Here is a 24,642-nt window from a genome sequence, read left to right as displayed (position 1 = left end):
TTAGCGACATTAACCAAAACATCCATACTGGTACATTCAAAAGCCATTTTAAAAAGCTACATGCAAGTTTTCATCAATAATCAGGTAAAAAAGTAACAGGTTAGGCAGCTTAGTTGTGTTCTCAAGAGACAGTGTTCATATTACTTCAGGGAAGACTTATAAATCCACATGCAAACAGAGAACACATATTTGTCACAACAGAACTTTAGCTCACAAAGCCATTGATTAAAAACAATAGATTTCAACACAAGTGCAAGAACAAACAGATCTGAAGTGTATCAGGAAAACAAAGTATATCAATATATATTTTAAACTTTTCATAATGGCTAACTATTGCTTCTAGCAAAATCACTTAAGCTGTTAAGAAGTAACAGTATTTTAATTCGGAGAAGGGTTTGTTTATGTACAGATGTTGAATAAACCTGTATTCTAGGACTTTTAAAGACAGTCTGGAAAATTCAGCCCTGGCTGGAGGCTAAGGGACACCAGCACCATTTTCCTTCCACCCTAACGACCCTCTACTTATGAGACAATGGCATAGAACCTTTGTAGATCTCTTTCTAACCAAGCAGGATAAAATCATCTGTCCTTATACAGATTAGAAACACTCAGAAAAAGGCCACAGAAGTCAAAAGCCCTTTTCCAGAAAAGGCCTTTGTATTTACTGCTTTGATATTCAAAGAAAAGGAGTAGTTATGGATTTGTAGATTAAATGTTACCATTTTAAGGCTTTTGAAAAGTTAGTAAGTTGATTTTTTTTTTTCTTAAACTATGGAGCTCATGCCACACAAATGACTACAGGAGGTTAGGAAAGCACTCTATCAATGTTTCTGGAGAGTATCCTGGTTTGTGTGAGACATAGGAGAGGAGGACATAGTGACAGTAAACAGTAAGAACATGCAGGATAAAAGTTAAAGCTTTTCGGAAAAGAACCAACCTGTCAAATGCCTAAATCTAATTTCTCTAAATTTGTTAAACTTTAGTGCAGCAAAGCTGGCTTGGGCCATCTATTACTACTCTTCTGTGCCCTGCAATACATATTCTACAAAGCGTAACATTTAATTAACAGAAAAATGACCACAGGAGCTCCCTTACGACAGTGAACTACCAGAGAGTATCATACAGGAGATAACACAGTTGAAGCCAAGGACAAAAGTTCCATGGTTTTAGCGTTGAGATTTCAGATGCACACCCTGTTTTCCGATCACAGAAAGACCAGCCACCAAACAGCCAATGCAAGGACCACAAGAAAAGACATCACGAAAGGAATACGAGGAGATGGAAAAGTGCTAAAGTAGAGGTGGCACTTTCTGAGAGGCTTGTGATCCTCAGGGATTGGAATGGAAACCTTGGGAAGAATTTCTTCATTTTCTTGCTGGGGCAAGGCTCTCTCAGGAGGTCTCTCTTGCCTTTTAATTTTCTCTTCACCCTGTACTAACAGAGCACGTTCCTGTGTCTGCTTTCACGGTAGAAGATCAAGAAAGACAGAGAAAGATGAACAAAATGACAGATGGAAAATGCTCAAAAATGATACTTGGGGATGTGCAAAGGATTTGGGAAGATCTTTTGGACTTTCTTTATTTTAGTTTTACTTTTCTTTGGCAATTTATCTTGGCAAAGTTTCTGTAACACAATAGGGTAATTTTTTGAATGAGTAAACAATAGAATTCCTAAAAGTTCAAAGAGTCACTGGCTTTCCTTAGTTACATTATTTATTCCTCCTTTGAGGATATGCATACATGAATTTAGGGTCGTTTTTCATTGCTTTGGTGCTATCAATTACTAATCAGTTGGGCAAAACCAATAATGAAGCATTCTTCTTGCCATCAGAAAAGTTACTTTTATTACAAATAGAATGGCAGAATATAAGAAGTAATCTTCATGTCTCTTCACATAGGCTTAAAAAATTGCAAAAATTCAGTGTGGTACTTAGCTTTTGTGCAAGGGATTAAAAATATTAATCTTAAATATTTTAAAGATTGCAAAAGAAAACAAAAGGCATAAAAGTTCTTGTGTGCCTCCAATGTCTAACAAAAAAGAGAAAAATGAAACCCCCAACAATTGCAAATTCTCTTTCCATTTCTTTCAGAGTCATGATTAAAAATAGTAACATTAAGGTGAAGGTTTATATATTACATTAAGCAAACAATTTTGACATTTTTAAGGAAAGTTTTTTCTTGTAATTGTCCAATTGAGAAGTTGTTCTCCTCCTGCAATTTCTGTATTCTGCTCTCCACAGTCAAGACAGTTGTTATCTATGAAAGGAAAAACTTGGCTTTAAGTTCTCTCAGTTGAGCTAGTCTTCTCTGATCAGTTTGGAAGTTCAACACTGGTTCTTTGCACACCCCTAAGTGATATGTATCAGGGAGAAAGTAGCTAGGGGACTGGTCAGCAAAAGGAAAAAAGGAAAAGGAAGGATGCAAAATTATAATGATATTTAAAATAAAAAGGGAGAAGAAAGACAACATAAAAAGAATAGGGTATAATTAAATTCGTTTTCTCTCTGAATACATATTTATATCTTCATGCAGCTTTCAACCAGCCATGCGCCAAAATAAGCAAATTGAAAGCTGCAAAAGCTGCAGCCATGAGGTGTTATATGTTAGGCCAAAAGGTCATGGGTGTGAATTGTCTAGGATAGCCAAAAGAAAAAAAAAATCATTTAGCAGCTATTGTTCGGTTCTGGGGGGATTATCTGCTTAGTGCCATGACAAGAGCAAATTCTGGTTGAGAAGCACAAGTCATAACAGCAGCTTTACCTCTGGCCCACCAACCTTTCTTTCCGAGGGAAGGATAGAGGTTTTCTTCACCTGGTCATACACAAATTATAAAATTCAGTTGCCTCACATGCAACAATGCTGTCAAAGGTGGAAGAGGTATCCCCAGAGAACAGAAATAGTATCCTAATTATTTAAAAAAGGTAAGAAATGCCAGAAAGTAGAATTATCCCAACATAAAAGATCGTAACAGTAGTTATTATTTATTCCATTATTCATTTACGGGGTAATAAATGTAAACACAGAGATAAAATTATTCTAGTATTACCCAAGGTGCTAATTTAGTTTATAAAAAGTCATTTCTTTAAAAATCCACAGAATGATGTCACCATCCCCCAAATCAGTCCTCAGATAATTCCTATTAAAAGGCCTAACATATTTCCTGGAAATGGAGACTGATTCAAATTTATCCAAGAGAGTACAAAGTCATTTTTTCAAAGTAGTTGAGCATCTTTTACCACTTGTAGAGAGTCAAAAAGAAAACTTTTACAGTTTGTAGGTAGGGCTAATCAGGTGAGATAGCAACAAGGCATTTTCTCAAAGTCATAGGCTCACAGGATCCTGAAGTTAGTAAGGACATTAATCATCTACTCTATAAACTAAGACCTGACAAGATAAATGATATGTTCAGAATTGTTCAGCGAGGCTTGGATTAGCCATATCCTCACAGGCAAATGAAGCTACAGTGACTACTAGGCCCTTTATGGCTCTTACCACCAGACACATATCAAAATGAAATATCTGCCTGGCACTGACAGTGGTCTCACCCAGAAAACAGAGTTGTTGCTGCAGTTCAGGGTACGCGCTCTAGACTTAGAACACAAAGCTAGTGTCCATTTAATTCCGGGAATGGTGGCTGAGAGGACAGGAAGTAGGAATGGCATTTGATCATTCTGGTAACTATTTAGCTGTCTGTTGTCCAAGTATTCTCTAGCATTACTTGTGAAATGAATTTAACTCTGAAAAATTGCTAACCAATTTTAATAATACTTTAAAAATATAAAAAATATAATTTGTGGGACAACTTTATCACTTTCTCCAGTTCCAGAAACTAACAATAATTTGGATAGTTTACCATGAATTCTGAAAAATGAAAAAAATCAGCTTTTAAATTATGAAGGTAACACTTTACCTTTCTTAACTAGAACTGTTATCATTTAGAGGGAAAAATAAGTATGATTTAAAAATCATTGTAAACACTGAGTCATTGTGACCATTTTTATAACTATTTCACCTGTACTGGATAGAGATAAAGATTTTTGGATATATGTTCATGGCAACTTTTAAGATATTTTCATTAAACAGATTCATTGACTCAGGTGCAGTATTGCTAAAATAAGTAATGACAACAATGACAAATAAAAGTCCCTGAAAGACACTTCAGGCCTGCTCTGAGTATGACTATCTTACGAAACAGTGTATTAAAACTTTCATATTACTTATAAAGATAAAAATAAACTATCTTTTTTTCTAATCTAAAAATACATTTATTAATACTTGATGTTCTGGATCCTCTAGCTTAGTGGCCTTCTTGGTTTATTATATAATTGTGGGCAATCATTTCAGACATTCCTAAGTTGTGCAAATATTCAAATAAAGTTTTCAAAAAAATGCTAATCCTTTTCCAATTTTGGTCTTACTAAATTTAGTAAACTTTCTGGTCCTGGAAGGCACAGTTTGGATATAAACAAAGTTCTATTGGCTGCTGGTCAACTTATAAACACACACACTAGGCCAGAAGCATGCAGCTCAGAATGTTCTCAGAGCCTGATCATCTACTGGTAACTCTAAATGGCTCCCATAATTGGACTGGGTAGCCTACATGATTTAAAAAATATGTGTTTGATTATGAATGCCTTAAAGCTACAATGAATAAAGTATCAAAGCTGTATTTCAACTCCAAACTTTTTCTTAGATGCAGAATGTTAATATACAAAAAACATTTATTCCATTCATTCTCACATTTGGTCATGTAGACAAAATACTCACTCCTTCTCCTGTAGGGATTTGTCCATTGATGTTAAGAGTTCGGAAAGGTGAATGAGTAGATAAGCGCTTATCCCATTCACTAGGCCGTGGTTCCGGTACAGATTCCATGAAATTCTTTTTCAGCTCACTGATGCTGGCATGATGTTTTTTGATCTCTTCTTGACTCTTATCTAAATCCTACAGTTGAAAGGACACAGATGTAAAACAATAAATAATCAGAACAAAAAACACACCAAGGGCAACCCATCAGAGACTGGGTACTGGAAGAAAACACACCACATCCAGGATAGATGTTACTAGTCCATAAAGTGCATTCAAATTGTAAATATATAACATGGTCTATTTGTTTATTTTTTATTAAAACAAGGTTCTTTCCTTGGAATCAGTGAAGCATCAGAACCCCACAGCTCTTAGCAGTTATATAACCCATAAAGAGCTTGCTTCTTAAATTTATGACCCTTCTGAAATGATGAAGTACCAGATCTCCAAGTCCTCATCCCCAGAAGGTAATCTTACAACTCAGTTGGCCTCGGCTGGACAGGAACCAATTTAGATTCATCTCAGGCAGGATGGAGACAGCGACAGATAGAGAAACTGCTAAGGGGGCCGGTGCTGTGGCACAGCAGGTTAACGCCCTGGCCTGCAGTGCCAGCATCCCATATGGGTGCCAGTTTGAGTCCCAGCTGCTCCACTTCTGATCCAGCTGTCTGCTATGGCCTGGGAAAGCAGTGGAAGATGGCCTAGGTTCTTGGGCCCTTGCACCCATGTGTGAGACCTGGAAGAAGCTCCTGGCTCCTGGCTTCAGATTGGCACAGCTCTGGCCATTGTGACCTTCTGGGGTTTGAACTAGCAAATGGAAGACCTCTCCCTTTCTCCCTTTCTCCCCCTCTCCCTGTCTCTCCTCTTTCTCTCTCTGCCTCTGCCTATCTGTAACTCTGCCTTTTCAAATAAATAAATAAAAATGAGCTAATTCCAGCACACCACTGGAGTATTGCTACTTAAAAAAAAAAAAAAAGAATTTGTTACTGAAATTTATAGTTAAAGCCTTCGTAGCAGGTTGTTACTACTTCCAGAAAAATTACTCGGGGGTATGAAGTACAATCGGATTTTGTTGTTGTTGGCTGTTGTTAATAATATTCACTCAAACTAAAAGCCTTATATTTTCCAGGTTTTAACAGCTTCATTTCATCCCTCACTATAAGCCAAATTAGGGGCATTCTTTCTATGGACTGCAATGAGTTAACAAGAGTTTATCAAATATTTTATATGTCTCCTTGACAATGTAAAATAATTCCATTTTAGATTTGAATATTGGGCTCCTAAAGGTAGGGGCAGGCTCTTACAGGGGACATTCCAAGGAGAAATGATCAAAACTAAGGATAATGAAGCATGGGCTAGAAGTAATATTTAGGTTTATATGAAAAGAGGTAAATAAAAACTTTCAAAAGGAAGATGACAAAAAATAATCTGGCAAATATAACTTGATGACAAAAACTTTAAAGTTTCTATTCCAGCAATACTTACACTCAAAAAGATCTGTGCTTGGGATCAACATACGTGGAGCCCATCATTTTATGACTGCAAAAGAATCTGTTTATGTATCAAAGCAGTTCTGTGTCCAAGAAAATCATAATGCTAAATATATCTCCTAATATGCTGTGAATGTTAATATTTTTTCCTTGGCTCTGTGTGAAACAGTTTAATTTGGGGTGGTGGTGGTGAAACCTTAGCATTGATTTAAATCAAAATTTGTCTACAAGTTTTTTATGAGGGCAATATACGCTTCAACTAAGTAAAACTGCTTCAAAAGCAGTATCAAAAGCGAAAAAGCATAGGAAAAAGAACAAGTAAGATAAACTATAACTTTGATTTTGGAGGTATACATTCAGAAAATGCATTTATTAGTGTATTCTTTATATGTTGCAAGACTGAACCATGTATATCTGCTTTGAGATTAGTCAAAGAAAAAACTAACCCAAAAAGGGCAATCCTGTAGCTCCCCCATAAGAGCACCTCTGGTTTGCTGGGATGAAATGCATTTTGGGAATATAGGAATACAAGTTTGCACTTTTATTTTAGCTGAAAGCAAGATGAGCATAATTACTAGCTAAAGAAAAGCATGAACAAGCTCACTCAGACTCAGCTCTGGGCCAAGCACCTGGGACCCACCAGGCATGTAAGGACCCATGACCCAGCTCCTGACTGGAAATTATATCTGTTTGGACCAAGACCAATTTAACACGTTGGAGAAAGTTAAAAGTGTGAATGAGCAAGAGGCACTGTGGTGAAACCACATAACTCTCTCCTGAGTTGGTCTCTTAATATGGGAGACTGATGAGTATCTTGCCTAGCTATTGACTGGCTTGGAACCTGAGACAATAAATGTTTCAATTAAACAAGTAGCTTCTGAGGGAGCTTTCTCCATCCTTCTTAGCTGGCTTTGTTGGAAACCTGTGGGGGCACAGAATAAAATTAAGATCTCAAAGGGACCTGTTCCAAATAGAATTTGTCATAGACATTTGCTATTGGTACAGGTTCTCTCTGGGAGATGGAGGAGGAGGCGGTAGATCTAAAAATGAACTCGACCTTATTTGTGCCAGAACAAAGCATTAGTGGGGGTGGGGTAGGAGAAGGGAGAGAAGGGATGTTTTAAGGGGAACAAAAAACCCTGCTAGAGTGACAGATAACTTGAGAGAACTTCTTTAGTGGAAAAAAACCAGTTTTTATAACAACTAAAGAATGATGGTCCAATTTCTTTGGCTGTGTTCAGGTTAGACATCTTTTTATGCTTATCATCTTAAATTTTAGCAGCAAACAAAATATGCATTAAATACAAAATGTTCTTAAAAGTCAGTTAGTAGTTTTAGTTTTCAAACACACTCTTATTTAGAAATCCCCTCTCATGGCTGTCAATGAAATGCTAGGGGGAAAAAACACACCACACAAAGGGATTCATGAGTCTTAGAAGCCATAACACACCTCATGGAACAAATGAGAAATATATGATTGGTACTGTAGGTTCCAGGTAAGAGGAGGCACTGAAGATGGATTAGTCAGGAACTGCATACATGATTAGAACTGGGAGACATAATGTTGCTGAGTAACAGAGATCCACTGACTTCTATTATCCTACTCAATCTCTGAAGATGGTATTAAATCAGGTCCAGTGTTGGATATGGGTTAAAACAGAGAGATCAAATTACTAAGTTTGAAATATCCAAGGGGCCAGCGCCATGGCGCAGTAGGTTAATCCTCCGCCTGTGGCTCCAGCATCCCACATGGGCGTGGGTTCTAGTCCTGGCTGCTCCACTTCCAATCCAGCTCTCTGCTATGGCCTGAGAAAGCAGTAGAAGATGGCCCACGTGCTTGGGCCCCTGCACGCACGTGGGAAACTGAGAAGAAGCTCCTGGCTCCTTGCTCCAGATTGGCACAGCTCCGGCCATTGCGACCATTTGGGGAGTGAACCAGCAGAAGGAAGACCTTTCTCTCTGTCTCTGTCTCTCACTGTCTATAACTCTACCTCTCAAATAAATAAATAAATAAAAAGAAATATCCAAAGGGCCAGCCTTGGAAAATACATGTTACATGGGACAAATGTATGTAAAACATTTGGCATTATGCCCATCATGTAGTACATGTTTAATAAAGACTGGCCATAATTTTTATTACTTTTGTCAAAGTACTTTGTGCATAGCAGATTCTCAAAATAGCAAAGATGAGGTTAAGGGACCGGCATGGTTGCATAGTCAGTTCAAGACCCAGCTGCTCTACTTCCTACGCAGCTCCCTGCTAATTTGCCTGGGAATGCAGTGGAAGGTGGCCCAAGTGCTTGGGCCCCTGCACCCACATGGGAGATCCCAAAGAAGCTCCCAATTCCTGGCTTCGGCCTGGCCCAGCCCCAGCCATTGTGGCCATTTGGGGAGTGAACCAGTAGATGGAATATCAACCCCTCTCTCTCTCTGTCTCTTCTCTGTAACTCTGTCTTTTAAATAAATAAATCATTCTTTAAAAAAAAAGATAAAGTTTTGACAGATGTCATTTTATTTTTTATTTTTTTTTTTGACAGGCAGAGTGGATAGAGAGAGAGACAGAGAGAAAGGTCTTCCTTTTGCCGTTGGTTCACCCTCCAATGGCCACCGCGGCCAGCGCGCTGCGGCCAGCGCACCGCGCTGATCCGAAGGCAGGAGCCAGTTGCTTATCCTGGTCTCCCATGCGGGTGCAGGGCCCAAGCACTTGGGCCATCCTCCACTGCACTCCTGGGCCATAGCAGAGAGCTGGCCTGGAAGAGGGGCAACCGGGACAGAATCCAGCGCCCCGACCGGGACTAGAACCCAGTGTGCCGGCGCCGCTAGGTGGAGGATTAGCCTGTTGGGCCTTGGCACCGGCCTAGGATGTCATATATTAAACCAGAAACTTATTTTAAAAAGCTTCTTCAAACTTCTAGTTTAATATTTACCACATTTAATCCATGTTCATCTTTCATACCTCAGCTGAATAGTTACCCTAACGATGGGGCCGGCGCTGAACCATAGCTGGTAAGCTGCCACCTGCAGTGCCGGCAACCCATTTAGGTACCAGTTGGAGTCCAGGCTGCTCTACTTCCAATCCAGCTCTCTGCTATGGCCTGGGAAATCAGCAGAAGATGGCCTAAGTCCTTGGGCCCCTGCACCCATGTGGGAGACCCGTAAGAAGATCCTGGCTCCTGGCTCGGGATTGCCCTAGTACTGGCCATTGTGGCCATCTGGGGAGTGAACCAGCGGACAGAAGACCTTTCTCTCTCTCTCTCTCTGCCTTTCAAATAAAAAATTAAATATTTTTTTTTTAAAAAGTTACCATTGTAGAGAGACCTTCCTTGTCCATTTAGAGTAGATCCCCTTTGCAAGCACAGCATACTGTTTATTTCCCATGTACCTTTTATAACAACTTGTAATCATGTTATTGCTCCTTGTTCACCCATTTACTGTTCCTCTTCTCTCTAGTTCCCCCACTGTAAACTTTCAAGGGCAGGAGCCCTGCTTATCATCTTCCCAGATGCTTCTATTTCCTTCATATTTTAGTTAACTCCTTGGTTTAACAGTTTATGCCCACTCTTTTGTCTTTGTTTTGAGTTTTTAAGATACACAGGTCATCAACTCCTATGTTAGAGTTTTTTCTGACATGTAAACTAAATTGGCTTGTGTTTTTTCCTATGTATGATAATTCCAGTTTCCTTAATTTTTTCTCATAGAGTTCCCTTACTTTTCTAATTAGTTTCATATTTCTCTAATGTGGAGCCCACAATTAGGTAAAGTATACTAATACAGATCTGGTAAAAATCTGACCACTGATTTCTACAGCAGACAAAATGCTGCTATTTCTGAATGGAAAACAATGTGGTTTAATAGAATTAGATTCCAACTCACCAGTATCATGACTACGGGGAAATGACTTAATTTCTCTAAACTTCAATTTTCTCATCTTTAAAATAATAACCCCATACTCATAGGCCTGTTTTTATGAATAGACTAACTTGTGTCATGGTAACTATTCATTAAATGCTGTGCATCCTTCTTTCTTCTTGTATCATACTTTTGTCCCCTGTCCATTCTTCTGTTGTTTTTTGTTATCGCCAGTATTTTAAATCCATTCTGAATTGTGCTCATTTTTCCTACTTTTCCACACTCTCTCAGTTCATAAAATGAAAAAATAGTGCGGATTTGCTTCTTTGGACATACAGAAGCTTATACACTCGGAAAATTCATGGAAGTTTTAGCAGTGATGTAGAACTTCCTAAAATTGGATAAAACAATGGAACCATGCAAGGTAGAGGTAGTCCCAATCATATATTTTTTAAGATAAGTATGAAAGATGGAAACTAAAAAGAATCAGAAAGAGAGATGGTTGCGTATCTTCATGTTTACCAACATGCAAAAGCATTTTAAACCTAAAATTCTCTCATGCAATGGCATGCAAAACCTAACATAGCATAGAATGAAGAAAAGGGATGAGCAAGGAATGCAGAAGATTCCAGGCAACCAACTGAAATAAGCTTCAAGTTCATACAAACCTCCAACATTAAATTGCTATGTCTGATATAAATGTTTTCACCATCTAGTCTCTCTCTCTTTTTCTGTGAAAATGAAAGGGGGGAAAAACAGAAAAGCATAAAAAATTAAAATGTTGTTCTTGCGGGAAAAAACTGCAAATTGGCAAACCAAAAAATATTTAAAATTAAATGTCCGCAGCGCAGCATATGCCAACATGAAATGGTCACAGAATCACAAGGACATACAGAGAACACAATTACCATTAGAAAATGCATGACCTTGTTTATAAATGATGAAAGATGGTGATGATGTTATTTAAATAGACAGTGCTCCTGGCTTCATTGGCTTCTTACATAACAAGCTATTTTATGATCATTTTTGAAATTGAACTGCTTGAGTTACCTCAAAAGATATGACTTTAAAAATATTTGACTTCATGTACCATGAGTGGAAAAATACTTTAAAAAATCACTTAGCTTTTGGACATATTTCATACTTAGTGAAACTGCAGTGTCTAAATTTCTAATACCCTCTTATAAGAAAGATTTAAAGCATTTTATACACAAATATACTACATTCTTCTGTAGTTCAGAAGAATGAGGCACAGAGCAGTCAACCCATAGTTATTAACAAACTGGGAGTTGCTGCTATGATGGTTCTTATGATAAATACACATAAAAGAGTGCCAATGATTCTAAGAATATGCTATTGTGAAATAGATTTTATAAAGTTAAAACATAAAGGACAGGTTTTGACCCTAATTGAATATTTCATTTCATCAAAGAAAAGATATTTTCCTAGAGGAATGTTTACTTTAATTAAATCCTCCACTATACAGGATAAGATTATAATTTCTTTGATTTATGTATATGTATGCATTTATACACACACACACGTATATATGCTATTTGAAAGTAATTTCTGATTAACAGAAATCAATGAAAGAATGGATCACTGTCTGTTTAATGCATTCTAAGTAGGCATGGGTGAAATGGCAATGTAGTTTTGTGGAAGTGAAAAATGGCTAACCTTCCTCATTCTTATCAGATCTTCATTTTTTTCTGCAAGCTTCTGTTTTGCCATAATTAAAAAAGAAAGAAAAGTAATAAAATATTGGCTCACTGAAGTTTGTTTGAACCTTCATTTTATAATTCTTTTTAAGGAGAAGGGAGTGGGGAAGAAGAAAAATCTGAGGGGCAGAGGGGGTAAGGAACAAGTGGCTATTGGCACAAACCTGTGTTTGTTCACCACTTGAGGTAGGTACTGTGACCTCGATGTGGGTTTTTTCCACCTACATTTAAGAAATAGAGTAGTAGAAACATTCCAGGTTAGTAGGTTTCTTTCAGTACCATTGTTTCCAAATAAGCTGCATCCTTAGGCTGGCTGTGAAACATGCAGATGTGTAATCATCAGGATGCAGCCTTATGGTGGGTGTTACAGGGAAGGAGTCTGCTCTCAATAGCAATCTGTTAGATCACCATCACATTTCCAAGGCTGAAGAGGTAACATGGATATCCAAATTATCAAAAAAAGAAAATTAAAAGGATTATTCTTTTGATAAAGAAAACATTTTTATATTAACTTATAAAAATCTCATTAAAAATAAAAATTTATCTTATTTAATGCTACAGTTCTATGTTCTTATTTTACCTCTTTTTTTGATGATCTGGAAGTATTTTAAATAACATTTAAAAACAATTTACAAATGACAACATCAATTAATAACATACATAACAGAAGTAAAAAGAAAGCCCTTACAGTTAAAACACAAACGCAATAAACCACACATGACACAAAACAGGTAAATACATTTACAAAGAATTTTGTTAGTTGATCAATTTATTTAAGGCAATTTCACCCCTCAGTTTACTACACAACAAAACATCAAAATAATCTCAATCCAAATCATTATTGACACATGCAATTATTTCCAAGCGCTCATTCAGAAATGAGCACATACAGGTCTGAGCTGCAACATTCAACATGCTGCAATATCCTCTCTGGGAGTTGGCACCCATGTGTTTGGTGAAAGGGCAGGATACATCCTTAATAGTAGGAAGGGGTGAGCCAAAGGCCTGCTGTCTGGTGTTGAAATACCTTCAGTAACAGTAATTTCCACATAAAGAATATGGAGTATTTAAAAAAAAACCAGACAGATTATTAGGAGGAAGCATAATAGAGTGAATAATGCCCAAAGTGTTGGAGATTTCAAAAGGAGAGCTTTTTAATTAAGAGTTAAATCAATCACCTTAAATATTACACTCTTTACAGAACCTCATCAATCTGTGGGGTTTTTGTTGTAACTTTATTTGAGAAGCAGAAGACAGACTGACAACCAGAGTTCCCATCTGCTGGTTGACTCCCCAAATGCCTGCAATGCCCAGCACTAGGCAGGGCCAAAGTTGAGATTGGGAAACTCATTCCAGGCAGCATCTCAGTTACATCAGCCATCACCACTGCCTCCCAGGGTCTGCATTAGCAGGGCTTCATGAGCCAGCTCCAGGCATTAAAACCAGGCACTCTGATTTGGAACACAGGCATATTAACTGGCATTATGACTGCTAGGCTAAAAGCCTGCCCCCATTCTGTGATTTTGACATAATCTTTTTAATCACACTATGTAGCATTACTTTCCAGGACAATGTCATTGTGCTATTTTCTCTAGGACTGAATGTAAAAATCATAACTCAAACCTTGTGACACTGTCAAATCATAAACTCCAGCTATAGCTCTTCTAACTACCAAGAGTAATTAACAATGTGGACTGTTTTTCCTCTGGATCCTGGTATACTTGTCCTGTAGTTGTAAGCAACTTAATTCATCTCTCTGAACTTAAATTTTCTTATTGATAAAATGGAAATAATGTCATCATGGAATTAAGTACACTTAGCAATATTAGTTTTAAATATTTTACATTATTTTATGAAGATTAATTCCTTGTTTAAAAGAATAATAATTTCTTTTTGATTTGGGTCCTTAGCAATCCAACAGTAGGAAATTGAGGTCCTCTACTTAAGTTTCAGAGGCCAAGCAGCAACAGTAATATGCCTGTACAGAGAACAGTGAACAAGACAAAGATGGACCTGGGGGAGTAGTCCTATCTCCACATCTACAGAACAGATCTGCTCAAATGATTCAAGATGACAAGAAGCTTTCTTTAGAGGCTGACTGTGGGTGTTGTTTGCATCCCATGTCAGAGTACCAGTTTCAGTCACAGCTGCTCAGCTTCCAATTCAGCTCCCTGCTAATGCATCTGGGAAAGCAGCGGTGAGGGACCAAGTACTTGAGCCCCTGCAGCCATGTGAGAGACCCAGATGAAGCTCTTAGCTTTGGCCTGGCCCAACTCCAGCTATTGCGGCCATTTGGGGAGTGAACCAGTGGATGAAGATCTCTTGATATTTCTCTCTCACCCTCTCCCTATAATTCTGCCTTTCAAATAAATAAATAAATCTTAAAAAAAGTTATCTCCATCTGGCACCAAACAAGTGTTAGATGATAAAATTTATACAATCACAAGGCTACTTTATTGCTACTGTTGCTTTATATAATAAATATGGCTTTAGGTAATTGCTATAATTATTTAACTGTTACATTTAAATTTACTCAGTCTTCCTTAATTCTCCCATTACTATTACAATAATATTTTACCAGACATAGCGTTCAGTCTTAACTCAACACAAGTATCTCAAAACATACATTTATATAGAATCAATTGGCCAGATCCCCTGTTGGCACTTAAATGGATGGCATAGACCAAGCAGTGATCTCTACTCTGCTGGGCTCCCAAGAGTAAAGGGAACCTATTTTTGTAGACATTTGAGTCCACCTTATGGGCAAAAGGAGAACCACAAGTCATTAGTAGAAAGGGAGAGGAACTTTAGCCACTCAGGAAGATTCCTGAGATCTCTTTCAATTCCAGTAATCTCTTTCTATTTTTTTTTTTCAGATTTATTTATTTATTTGAGAGGCAGAGTTACATAGAGAGTGGGAGAGATAGAGAGATCTTCCATCTGCTGGTTTACTCCCCAAATGGCTGCAACGGCCAGAACTGGGCCAGGCCAAAGCCAGGAGCTTCTTCCAGATCTCCCACACAGGTGCAGGGGCCCAAGTACTCGGGCCATCTTCTGCCACTTTAGCAGGGAGCTAGATCTAATGACACTTTCTAATAGTATAACAAATGGAGGGATAGTCAAAAGTGCCAGCAGCAATATCCTAATGTTAAAAACTGAGAAGATATTCTAACATTAAAAATGCATTATTGGAGCAGGCATTGTGGCACAGTGGTTAAGCTGCTGCTTAGAATGCCCACATTGTATATTAGAGTGCCTGATTTGAGTCCCAGCACCCTGTACAGGCGCTGGCTCCAAGTCCCAGCTGCTCCACTTCCAATATAATACCCTGCTAATCTCTCCTAAAAAACAAATCTTCATTTTTTTTTTTTTTGTAAAGCTACTTAAGATTTTAACAGTCACATAGATATGCTTTATATAACACTTGTCATTTGGAAATACTGTGCATCCATCCATATAAGAAAATAAAATTAATTTTAATCACATTAGTAGAGTTTACTCTTAAAAAGCAACTTGGAGAGGGGGCTGGCTCTGTGGCATAGTGGGTAAAGTGCCAGCATCCCACATGGGTGCCCACTTCTTATCTAGCTCCCTGCTAATGCGCTTGGGAAAGCAGCGTAAGATGGCCCAAGTATTTGGCCTCCTGTACCCACATGGAAACCCAGAAGAAGCTCCTGGCTCTTGGCTCAGCCTGGCCCAGCACTGGTCATTGCAGCCATTTGGGCAGTGAACCAGTGGACGGAAGATCTCTCTGTCTCCCCCATCTTCCTCTCTTCTCCTCATAACTCTGCCTTTCAAATAAATGAATAAATCTTATTTTTAAAAAAAGCAATTTGGAGATTCCTTCTGGATGAGTAGAAAAATAGAAATCACTTTAAAAAGCAGATGATCACTATGCTGGTGTGCTTTATAAGCCCATTTTAAAAATATTCATTTGGGTCACAGTGTGAGTCATTGAAAACTGGGATAACTTACAGTTTCAGCTACACAGAAATACATCATAACTCTATGAAAAAATTGTATAGGTTCATGGCAGACATCTTCTTTATCAGGAAGAAATAATTTTGTTAGGATTCTATAAGAATCAATTTCATTGGAAAATTCCTCATCAAGGAGTTAAGACCTCTAACTAGGAGAGTGAATTAGCCAGATGTCTGGATTTACAACATACCTTCCATGCTTCTGTAGGCTCTGGCTCAGCTGGCTCAGGGGGCTCTTCTTCCTTTTTCACTTCAACTGTCACTGTTTCCTTCTGGGCTGTTTTTTTGACAGGTGCTCCTGGGACACCGCCTTCTGAGATCTGACTTTGAGCAATGGCTGGTGCAGAGGTGGGCCGAGGACTCCGGTCTGCTGAGTCTGCAGCTGCTGCTGTGTGAGAAAGGGATGAGGGAAGAGTAAGTGAAGGAAAGAAGCACTATGAGTCACCAGATGAAATACTGAATCTAGGACAGACAATGAACATTATGGGAAGCAACCATGCAGAAGGTAAAAAAATACATGATTCGTGATCTGCCAGGTAACTCTAAGTAACAAGAAAGTTAAAAGTGTGCTTAATAGAAAAGCTTAAGGTGTGTTAAATGAGGGTGGGCGTTTGGCATAGTGGTTACTGTGTGGTTTGGGATGCCTGTATCCCAAACAGGAGTGTCTGGGTTGGAGTCCTGTCTCTGCTCCTGATTCCAGCTTCCTGCTAATGTGCACTCTTGGAAGCAGCAGGTGATGGCTCAAGTATTTGGGTCCTTCTTACTCACGCTGGAGACCTGGATTGAGTTCCTGGCTTCCGGCGTTGGCCTGGTCTAGCCCCAAACATTATAGGCATTTAGTGAGTGAACTAGCAGATGGGAGTTCTGTCTTTCAAATAAAAATAAATAAACTCTTAAAAAATGTGTTAATGATCATGTTCCATAAATGCTGAATACAGGAGAGAAAAGATCAAAAAAGGAAAAGAAATTGAAAACCTGTCTGGTGATCTGTTAGTTTCAAGAACTTTCGGGGCCAGCACTCTGGTGCAGTGGGTTAACATCCTGGCCTGAAGTGCCAGCATCCCATAAGAGCGCCAGTTCAAGTCCCGGCTGCTCCATTTCTGATCCAGCTCTCTGCTATGGCCTGGGAAAGCAGTGGAAGATGGCCCAAGTCCTTGGAACCCTGCACCTGCATGGGAGACCTGGAAGAAGCTCCTGGCTCCTGGCTTTGGATCGGCGCAGCTCCAGCCATTGCTACCAATTGGGGAGTGAACCATCAGATAGAAGACCTCTCTCTCTCTCTGCCTCTCCTCTCACTGTATAACTCTGACTTTCAAATAAATAAATAAATCTTAAAAAAAAAAAAAAAAAGAACCTGCAATGAAGTCTGAGGAGGGAAAAAAAAAAGTTTATTAAATCTGGTTTCTGCCATGAAGTCTTTTCAGAATGAAGATCCATTTATTTTTAGGTGATTTCAAGAATCTAAAAACATTCTAGGAAAAAACAATTCAGTCTGATTTCTTCTGTGATGCCTTCTTGGAATCACTACAAAACAATTTGATAAATGGCTCATCTAAGACACGTACTACATACATTTGGTGCTTGTAAGGGCAAATCTCTGAACCAGACATTTTCCCTTTAGTAATAAATCATTTATTTAAAACATTATTTCAAAGCCTTTAAGTTCCTAAAACAAAACAAAAATACCTTTAGTGTTCCGTTCTAACCTTTCCCAGAGTTTTATTTGTGTTACAGTTTCTGTCTCTAAAATACTTAGAGCAGCGGTCTTCAACTGGGAGTGATTTTACCCCCCAGAACATCTGGCAGGATCTGGAGACATATTTGGTTGTTACAACTGGGAAGGAAAGAGAAAAGGTGTGCTGGCATCTAATGCACAGAGGCGAAGCTGCTGATGCTGAGAAACTTTGGTTCAAGGAAGACTGTGTAGACAAACTTGGCTTAAAATAAAATCTTCACCTTTTCAAAAACTTAACTGTTTTGGACTAGTTGGTATCTAAGTTTTAGACAACCTATTTCAAAACAATCAAATACTGTTCTTGTGGTTTTATCTTTATTATTTCAGAGATTAAAAGAAAACATCTGGGCGGGCGCCACGGCTCAATAGGCTAATCCTCCGCCTTGTGGCGCTGGCACACCAGGTTCTAGTCCTGGTCGGGGCACCGGATTCTGTCCCGGTTGCCTCTCTTCCAGGCCAGCTATCTGCTGTGGCCCGGGAGTGCAGTGGAGGATGGCCCAAGTGCTTGGGCCCTGCACCCCATGGGAGACCAGGATAAGCACCTGGCTCCTGGCTTCAGATCAGCGCGATGTGCCGGCTGCAGCGCGCCGGCTGCAGCGGCCATTGGAGGGTGAACCAACGGCAAAAGGAAGACCTTTCTCTCTCTCTCTCTCACTGTCCACTCTGCCTGTCAAAAAAAAAAAAAAAGAAAAAAGAAAAAGAAAAAGAAAAAGAAAACATCTATACGCTCTGTAGTAAGATCTTACTCATCTGACAATGTCTAGAAATGAAGGTGTTTTCCCACATGATTTAATATTTCTGAGAACAGATCAACAACCTTTCATGGACTGAGATGGTTTAACTTTAATCATTTGTTTTTGCAAATCTTTACAATCTTGTGCGGTAGGTATTTGGCCTAGTGGTTAAGATGCTGGTTGGAGTGCCCCATCCCACATCAGAATGCCTGGGTTCAAGTCCTGGTTCTGGCTTCTGATGCCAGTTTCCTGATAATGCAAACTCTGAAAGCAGCAGTGATGGCTCAAGTGGTTGGGTCTCTGCCACCACATGGGAGACCTGATTGAGTTCCAGGCCCCTAGCTTCAGCCTAGCCAGCCCTGACTGTTGTGGGTATCTGGAGAGTGAATCAGCTGATAGAAGTACTCTGTCTCTCTCACTTTGTGTGTCTCTCCACATCTCAAATTAAGACAACAACAACAACAACAACAACAAATCCTCTGGGGCTGGCGCTATAGCTTTGTGGGTAAAGCTGGCACCTGCAGTGCTAGCGTTCCATAATGGGCGGTTGGAATCCCAGCTGTTCCACTTCCAATCCAGCACCCTGCTAATGCACCTAGAAAGCAGTGGAAGATGGCCCAAGTCCTTGGGCCCCTGCACCCACATAGGAGACCTGGAGTAAGCTCCTGGCTTCTGGCTTCAGCCTGGCCCAGTCCTAACCATTGTGAGCATTTGGGGAATGAACCAGTGGATCAAAGAGCTCTCTCTGTCTCTCTGCCTCTTTCTCTCCTTCTCTATATAGCGCTTTCAGATAAATAAATAAATCTTTAAAATCTTTTCCTGACTTCTTATGCTAATTACAATAAACATAATTTACTCATTTAGATTTATAAGCTATAAAGATTAAAAATAAAGAAATCTCTTGAATCGGAACAGATAAAAAAGTTGAAATTCACAACCACCTCATATATACAAAACCAAGAAAAGTGCTCATTAATTGCAATGATCTTCAGGAAAGGAAATAATTCCTCAGAGGATGGATGGGGAAAATAGCAGAAACATAAGAATCTACTTTATTTTCCAGTGAAAAATCTGTGGCCTCTTAAAGTCCCTGCTACCCATGGGTACTCTAAGCCGAAGCAAAAATGGCAGATGGGATTAAACCTAACAACACAGAGGAATGTGACAAAATATTTTGCTCACAGTTGTGTTAAAGTATCATTATACATGTGTATTCACACCTCCTCTCAAAGAATTAATTCAACTCTGCCTGGCATCATAGAAACATAGCCCATGCTTTCACCATGTGTTATTTTGCCACTTGCATTTGGTTTTAATCCAATACTAATATTGCAGAGCCAAATGATTTATGTCTTCAGTATTCCTAGCCTTGGCAATCTGTACTATATGTGGAAAAGCAGGCACAAGTGTAGAAATTGGCAGTTGGAAACAGAGGTACAAATAGAGTTCAGAAATTGGAAAAATAATATTATAATAAAACTCCTGGGGCCAGCGCTGTGGTGTAGAAGGTTAAGCCTCTGCCTGTGGCACTGGCATCACATAGGAGCACCAGTTTGAGTCCCAGTTGCTCCACTTCTGATCCAGATCCTTGTTTATGGCCTGGGAAAGTAGTGGAAGATGGCCCAAGTCCTTGGGCCCCTGCACCCACGTGGGAGACCCAGAAGAAGCTCCAAGCTCCTGGCTTTGGATCAGCCCAGCTCTAGCCTTTGTGACCATTTTGGGAGTGAACCAGCAGATGGAAGATCTCTCAGTCTCTGTCTCTCCCTATCTCTGTAACTCTGCCTCTAAAATAAATAGATCTTAAAAATCCTTGACTGTGAAAGATAACATGGTATAGAAACAAAAGACAAATCATGAGACCTGGGTTCCAGGTTATTTTGGTCACCACAGTAGTATGATCTAGGGAAATGAGCTTAACCTTAGCAACTTATGCTTCATCACTTGTAAAATGTGGAGATATTAACCCTTTAAGATAGCTGGGAAATGGATACTCAATGGATATAAAAATACTTTATGAACTGTAAATATCAATAACATCTAATGTCATACCTAAGTCTTATATTCCTTTGTTCTAGGTTAATATTATTTCAAGAGTGTGTTGGATAAAAACTAATTGTGCACACACTGATATACAAATGAAAGATAACCTGAGAACCATGAAGACAGGCAAATTTCTTTCATTTTCTCAGTAAGGAGACTGAAAACTATGGATCACAATAGAATATAATGGTATAATGGTAATAATCTTGTGCTTTTTTTAAAAAAATTTTTATTTATTTATTTGTGAGGTAGAGTTACAGACAGTGAGAGGGAGAGACAGAGAGAAAGGTCTTCCATCCGCTGGTTCACTCTCCAAATGGCTGCAATGGCCGGAGCTGAGCCGATCCAAAGCCAAGAGCCAGGTGCTTCTTCTGGGTCTCCCACATGGATGCCGGGGCCCAAGCACTTGGGCCATCTTCTACTGCTTTCCCAGGTCATAGCAGAGAGCTGGATTGGAAGTGGAGCAGCCGGGACTAGAACCGGCAACCATATGGGATGCCAGCACCACAGGCAGAGGATTAATCTAGTGTGTCACAGTGCCAGCGTCTACCCAGATATGTTGAAGCTCTGAAGATGATAAGGATGTATTTCCTTGGCGGGAATCACCACAACCACTACTGCCTGAATGGATGAACTACCTGTTTGTGTAACTCCAGTAAATTACGTAACTTCTTTTGTGTGTGCTCCAGTTTCCACATGTGTAAAATAAAAATACCTAAATGCTTCTTCTTGATCACTAGATTGTTAATGTTAAACAGGTATATGTGGAAATGGTTTGAAAATCAGAAAGTATAGGCCGGCGCCACAGCTCACTTGGCTAATCCTCCGCCTGTGGCGCTGGCACACAGGGTTCTTGTCCCGGCTGCTCCTCTTCCAGTCCAGCTCTCTGCTATGGCCTGGGAGGGCAGTGGAGGATGGCCGAAGTCCTTGAGCCCTGCACCCGCATGGGAGACCAGGAGGAAGCACCTGGTTCCTGGCTTCAGATTAGTGCAGCAAGCTGGCCACAGCGCACGGGCTGTAGAGGTCATTGTGGGGGAACCAACGGAAAAGAAGACCTTTCTCTCTGTCTCTCTTTCTCGCACTAACTCTGCCTGTCAAAAAAAAAAAAAAAAAAAAGAAAGAAAGAGAGAGAGAGAGAAAGAGTAATAAAAATACTGGCTGAAAAGTCCTTCTCTTCATTATTAGCTATCCTTGATCTTATTACTCCAATGCAAAACTGGAATCTGAGACAACTTTGGTCTTCCATATGGTGAAGCAGATGCTCTGGGCACCAGACACAACAGAAGAGAAAGGGAATGCGCGTTTGTGTCATCAAAGTGAGGCCACTTCAGAAGCAGTCTTAAGGAAGTTTCCCTAATACATTATCTCTAGCTTAAAAGTTAATGCTTAAAAAAAAAAAAAAAAAAAAAAAAAAAAAAAAAAAAAACAAACAAGGAGGCGGCCCTGACAGGGAAAAGTCTCCCTTTTAATAAAGATGGAGAAGAACCTAGGAAAAAGAGGGAAAAATAGTTCCATAGGCATGTTCATGTACCCAGTTCTTAAACTAAAATGATGGCACATAAGAAAAATAAAGATATTTGAAAATAGAACTACAGGGGCTGGTGCTGTGGCACAGTGGGTTAAGCCGCCGCCTGCGGTGCCAGCATCCCTTGTGAGTGCCAGGTCGAGTCCCAGCTACTTCACTTCCAATCCAGCTCTCTGCTGTGGCCTGGGAAAGCAGTAGAAGATGGCCCAAGTCCCTGGGCCCCTGCACCCATGTGGGAGACCTGGAAGAAGCTCCTGGCTTCTGGCTTCAGAATGGCGCAGCTCCACCATTGCGGCCAACTGGGGAATGAACCAGCGGATGGAAGACCTATCTCCCTCTCTGCCTCTCCTTCTCTCTGTGTAACTCTGATTTTCTTTCTTTCTTCTTCTTTTTTTTTTTTTTTCCAACAGGCAGAGTGGACAGTGAGAGAGAAAGAGACAGACAGAAAGGTCTTCCTTTTCTGTTGGTTCACCCCCTAATGGCTGCTACGGCCGACGTACCACGCTGATCTGAAGCCAGGAGCCAGGTGCTTCCTCCTGGTCTCCCATGTGGGTGCAGGGCCCCAGGACTTAGGCCATCCTCCACTGCACTCCTGGGCCATAGCAGAGAGCTGGACTGGAAGAGGAGCAACCGGGACAGAATCTGGCACCCCGACCGGGACTAGAACTCGGTGTCCCAGCGCTGCAGGCGGAGGATTAGCCTATTGAGCCACGACGCCGGCCAACTCTGACTTTCAAATAAAAAGAAAATAGAACTATATTTGGCTTAGTGGTTAAGATCCAACTAAGATTCCTGTGTTCCTATGTTGGGGTACCTGGATTTGACACCAGGTTCTGGATTCTGACTCTAGCTTTCTGCTAATGCAGACCCTGGGAGGCAGTGTGAATTGCCCAAACAATGGGGCTCCTGCAACCCACATGGGAGACTTGGACTGAGTTCCCAGCTCCTGGCTTCAACTCTGGCACAACTCCAGCTGTAACGGACATTTGGACAGTGGACCAGAAAACAAGAGCTCTCTCTTGGTCTCTCAAATTAATAAATTGTAAAATGTGTGCTTCTGAGTTTTTACATAATTCAGATATTTAAAAGATAGGCAAAATGCTTAGACTAGTAACTGGAACATACAAATGCTCAAAGAATACTATTACCTTTTATTCTCTTTCTTCCACACAAAGGAAGTCATTGTAATGAAAAGTAAAAATTATGGGTCTGAGAGCACAGTCCTAGATTCTACTTCTAGTTCTGCTCTAACTATGCAACCTTAGACAAGTCACTTAAACTCTAAGGTTATACTGTAAGAATAATGAATCTCAACAGGTATCTATTTCAAGGTACCTATTAGATTATGGACAACTCAGTGATGGTCATGTGCATCTATCTAGTGGCTAAGCTGCTAGTTAGGATGCCCATTTTCCACACTGGAGTGCCTAGGTTCAATAAATTCCAGCTTCCTGCAAATGTTGACGCTGGGAGACAGCAGAGGCAGCTCAAGCAGGTGGGTTCCTGCCAACTATATGAGAATTCTGGAGTGAGTTCCTGGCTCTTAGCTTCAGGTTCTCCACCCCTACTGTTGTAATGGAGTGAATCAGGGGTGGAAACTGTCAATCTCTCTTCCTCTCTGTCAAATAAACAAAAACAAATATGTTAAAAAAGAAAACAAAGATATAAGATGGCGTAAATGAAATTTTTAAAATGTACAATAGGAATAAACAAGAAAACCAAAAGTTGGTTTGGCCAGCACTGTGGGTTAAGCCACTGTCTGCAGTGCTGGCATCCCATATGGGCGTTGGTTTGATTTCCAGCTGCTCCACTCCTGATCCAGCATCCTGATAATGCACCTGGAAAAGCAGCGGAGGATGCCCCAAGTCCTTGGATGTGGGGAAATTAGTTACATGATGGCGCCCAAAGGAAGTAAGGTGGGCGGAATCCAAAGTTGTTTACCACTAAAACTAATTGGCTGCGCAACATCAGGGGAGGTAACAAAACTAGTAACAAGTGTATAGACATATGGCTAGTCCTATAGAAATCCCTCCCATATTTGTTTTTAAGTGATTGGTTGGTCCTTAGCCCTGCCCCAATGACTCTGCAGTTTTGTGCTATAAAAGGTTCTGTTTCGCACGAAGTAAATGAGTCCTTGCTACTAGACTTGGCTCCCCACTGCGTCTGATTGTCTCCGGGATCCGGAGGCTGGGGAACGGGCGAGCGGCGCACTCACCTTTCCTCGGACCCAGTCCATCCTGTACGGGTGGACTAAGACCCTGCACTTGGACCCCTGCACCCATATGGGAGACCCAGATGAAGCTCCTGGCTGGTGTGGCCATTTGGGGAGTAAATCAGTAGATGGAAGACCTCTCTCTCTCTCTGTAATTCTTTCAAATAAATAAATAAATCTTTAAAAAAGATTAATAACATTAACAGATCTCTAGCAAGACTGCTCAAGGGGAATAAAAGATAATTTATCAATATTAGGAATGCAATTAAACTCAAGGGCCAACATTGTGGTGCAGCAGGCTAAGTCACCATTAGCAGTGCTCCACTTTTGTGTGAAAATGGAAATAAAAGATAAGCATATTTTGGTGCAAAAAATTCAAAATCCATGTATAGTTGTTTCATAACATGCATTTTCCATGAACTTTTGAAGATTCCTCATATAGTCAGTTCAATTCCAATGAAATTTCGAACACTGGGGCTGCCCCTGCAATGCTGGCATCCTGTCTGAACACCAGTTTGAATCCCACATTTCGGCTGCTGCTCTTCTGATCCAGC

The 24,642-nt window shown here is 40.0% G+C and overlaps 1 protein-coding gene across 15 annotated transcripts in view; it reads right to left on the bottom strand.

Annotated features, from left to right (window-relative positions):
* The window catches only part of EPB41 (erythrocyte membrane protein band 4.1), a 232,715-nt gene that overhangs the window by 44,478 nt on the left and 163,595 nt on the right, over positions 1–24,642 (bottom strand). For 4 of the 15 annotated variants that reach the window (XM_062190815.1, XM_062190804.1, XM_062190803.1 and 1 more), the window contains exons 12-16: positions 16,034–16,230; positions 12,027–12,083; positions 11,822–11,863; positions 10,813–10,875; positions 4,767–4,943 (exon numbers count right to left, since the gene is read on the bottom strand). In XM_062190815.1, the coding sequence (XP_062046799.1) occupies positions 4,767–4,943; positions 10,813–10,875; positions 11,822–11,863; positions 12,027–12,083; positions 16,034–16,230 (536 nt within the window). The remainder of the gene's footprint in view (positions 1–4,766; positions 4,944–10,812; positions 10,876–11,821; positions 11,864–12,026; positions 12,084–16,033; positions 16,231–24,642) is intronic. The other 11 variants (XM_062190807.1, XM_062190814.1, XM_062190809.1 and 8 more) reach the window with 7 other exon arrangements.

The sequence above is a fragment of the Lepus europaeus genome, chromosome 5 (genome assembly GCF_033115175.1).
Source record: "Lepus europaeus isolate LE1 chromosome 5, mLepTim1.pri, whole genome shotgun sequence".
Classification (NCBI taxonomy): Eukaryota; Metazoa; Chordata; class Mammalia; order Lagomorpha; family Leporidae; genus Lepus; species Lepus europaeus.
Note: the sequence above shows the minus strand (reverse complement) of the source record. Positions and strands in the feature narration are given on the sequence as shown.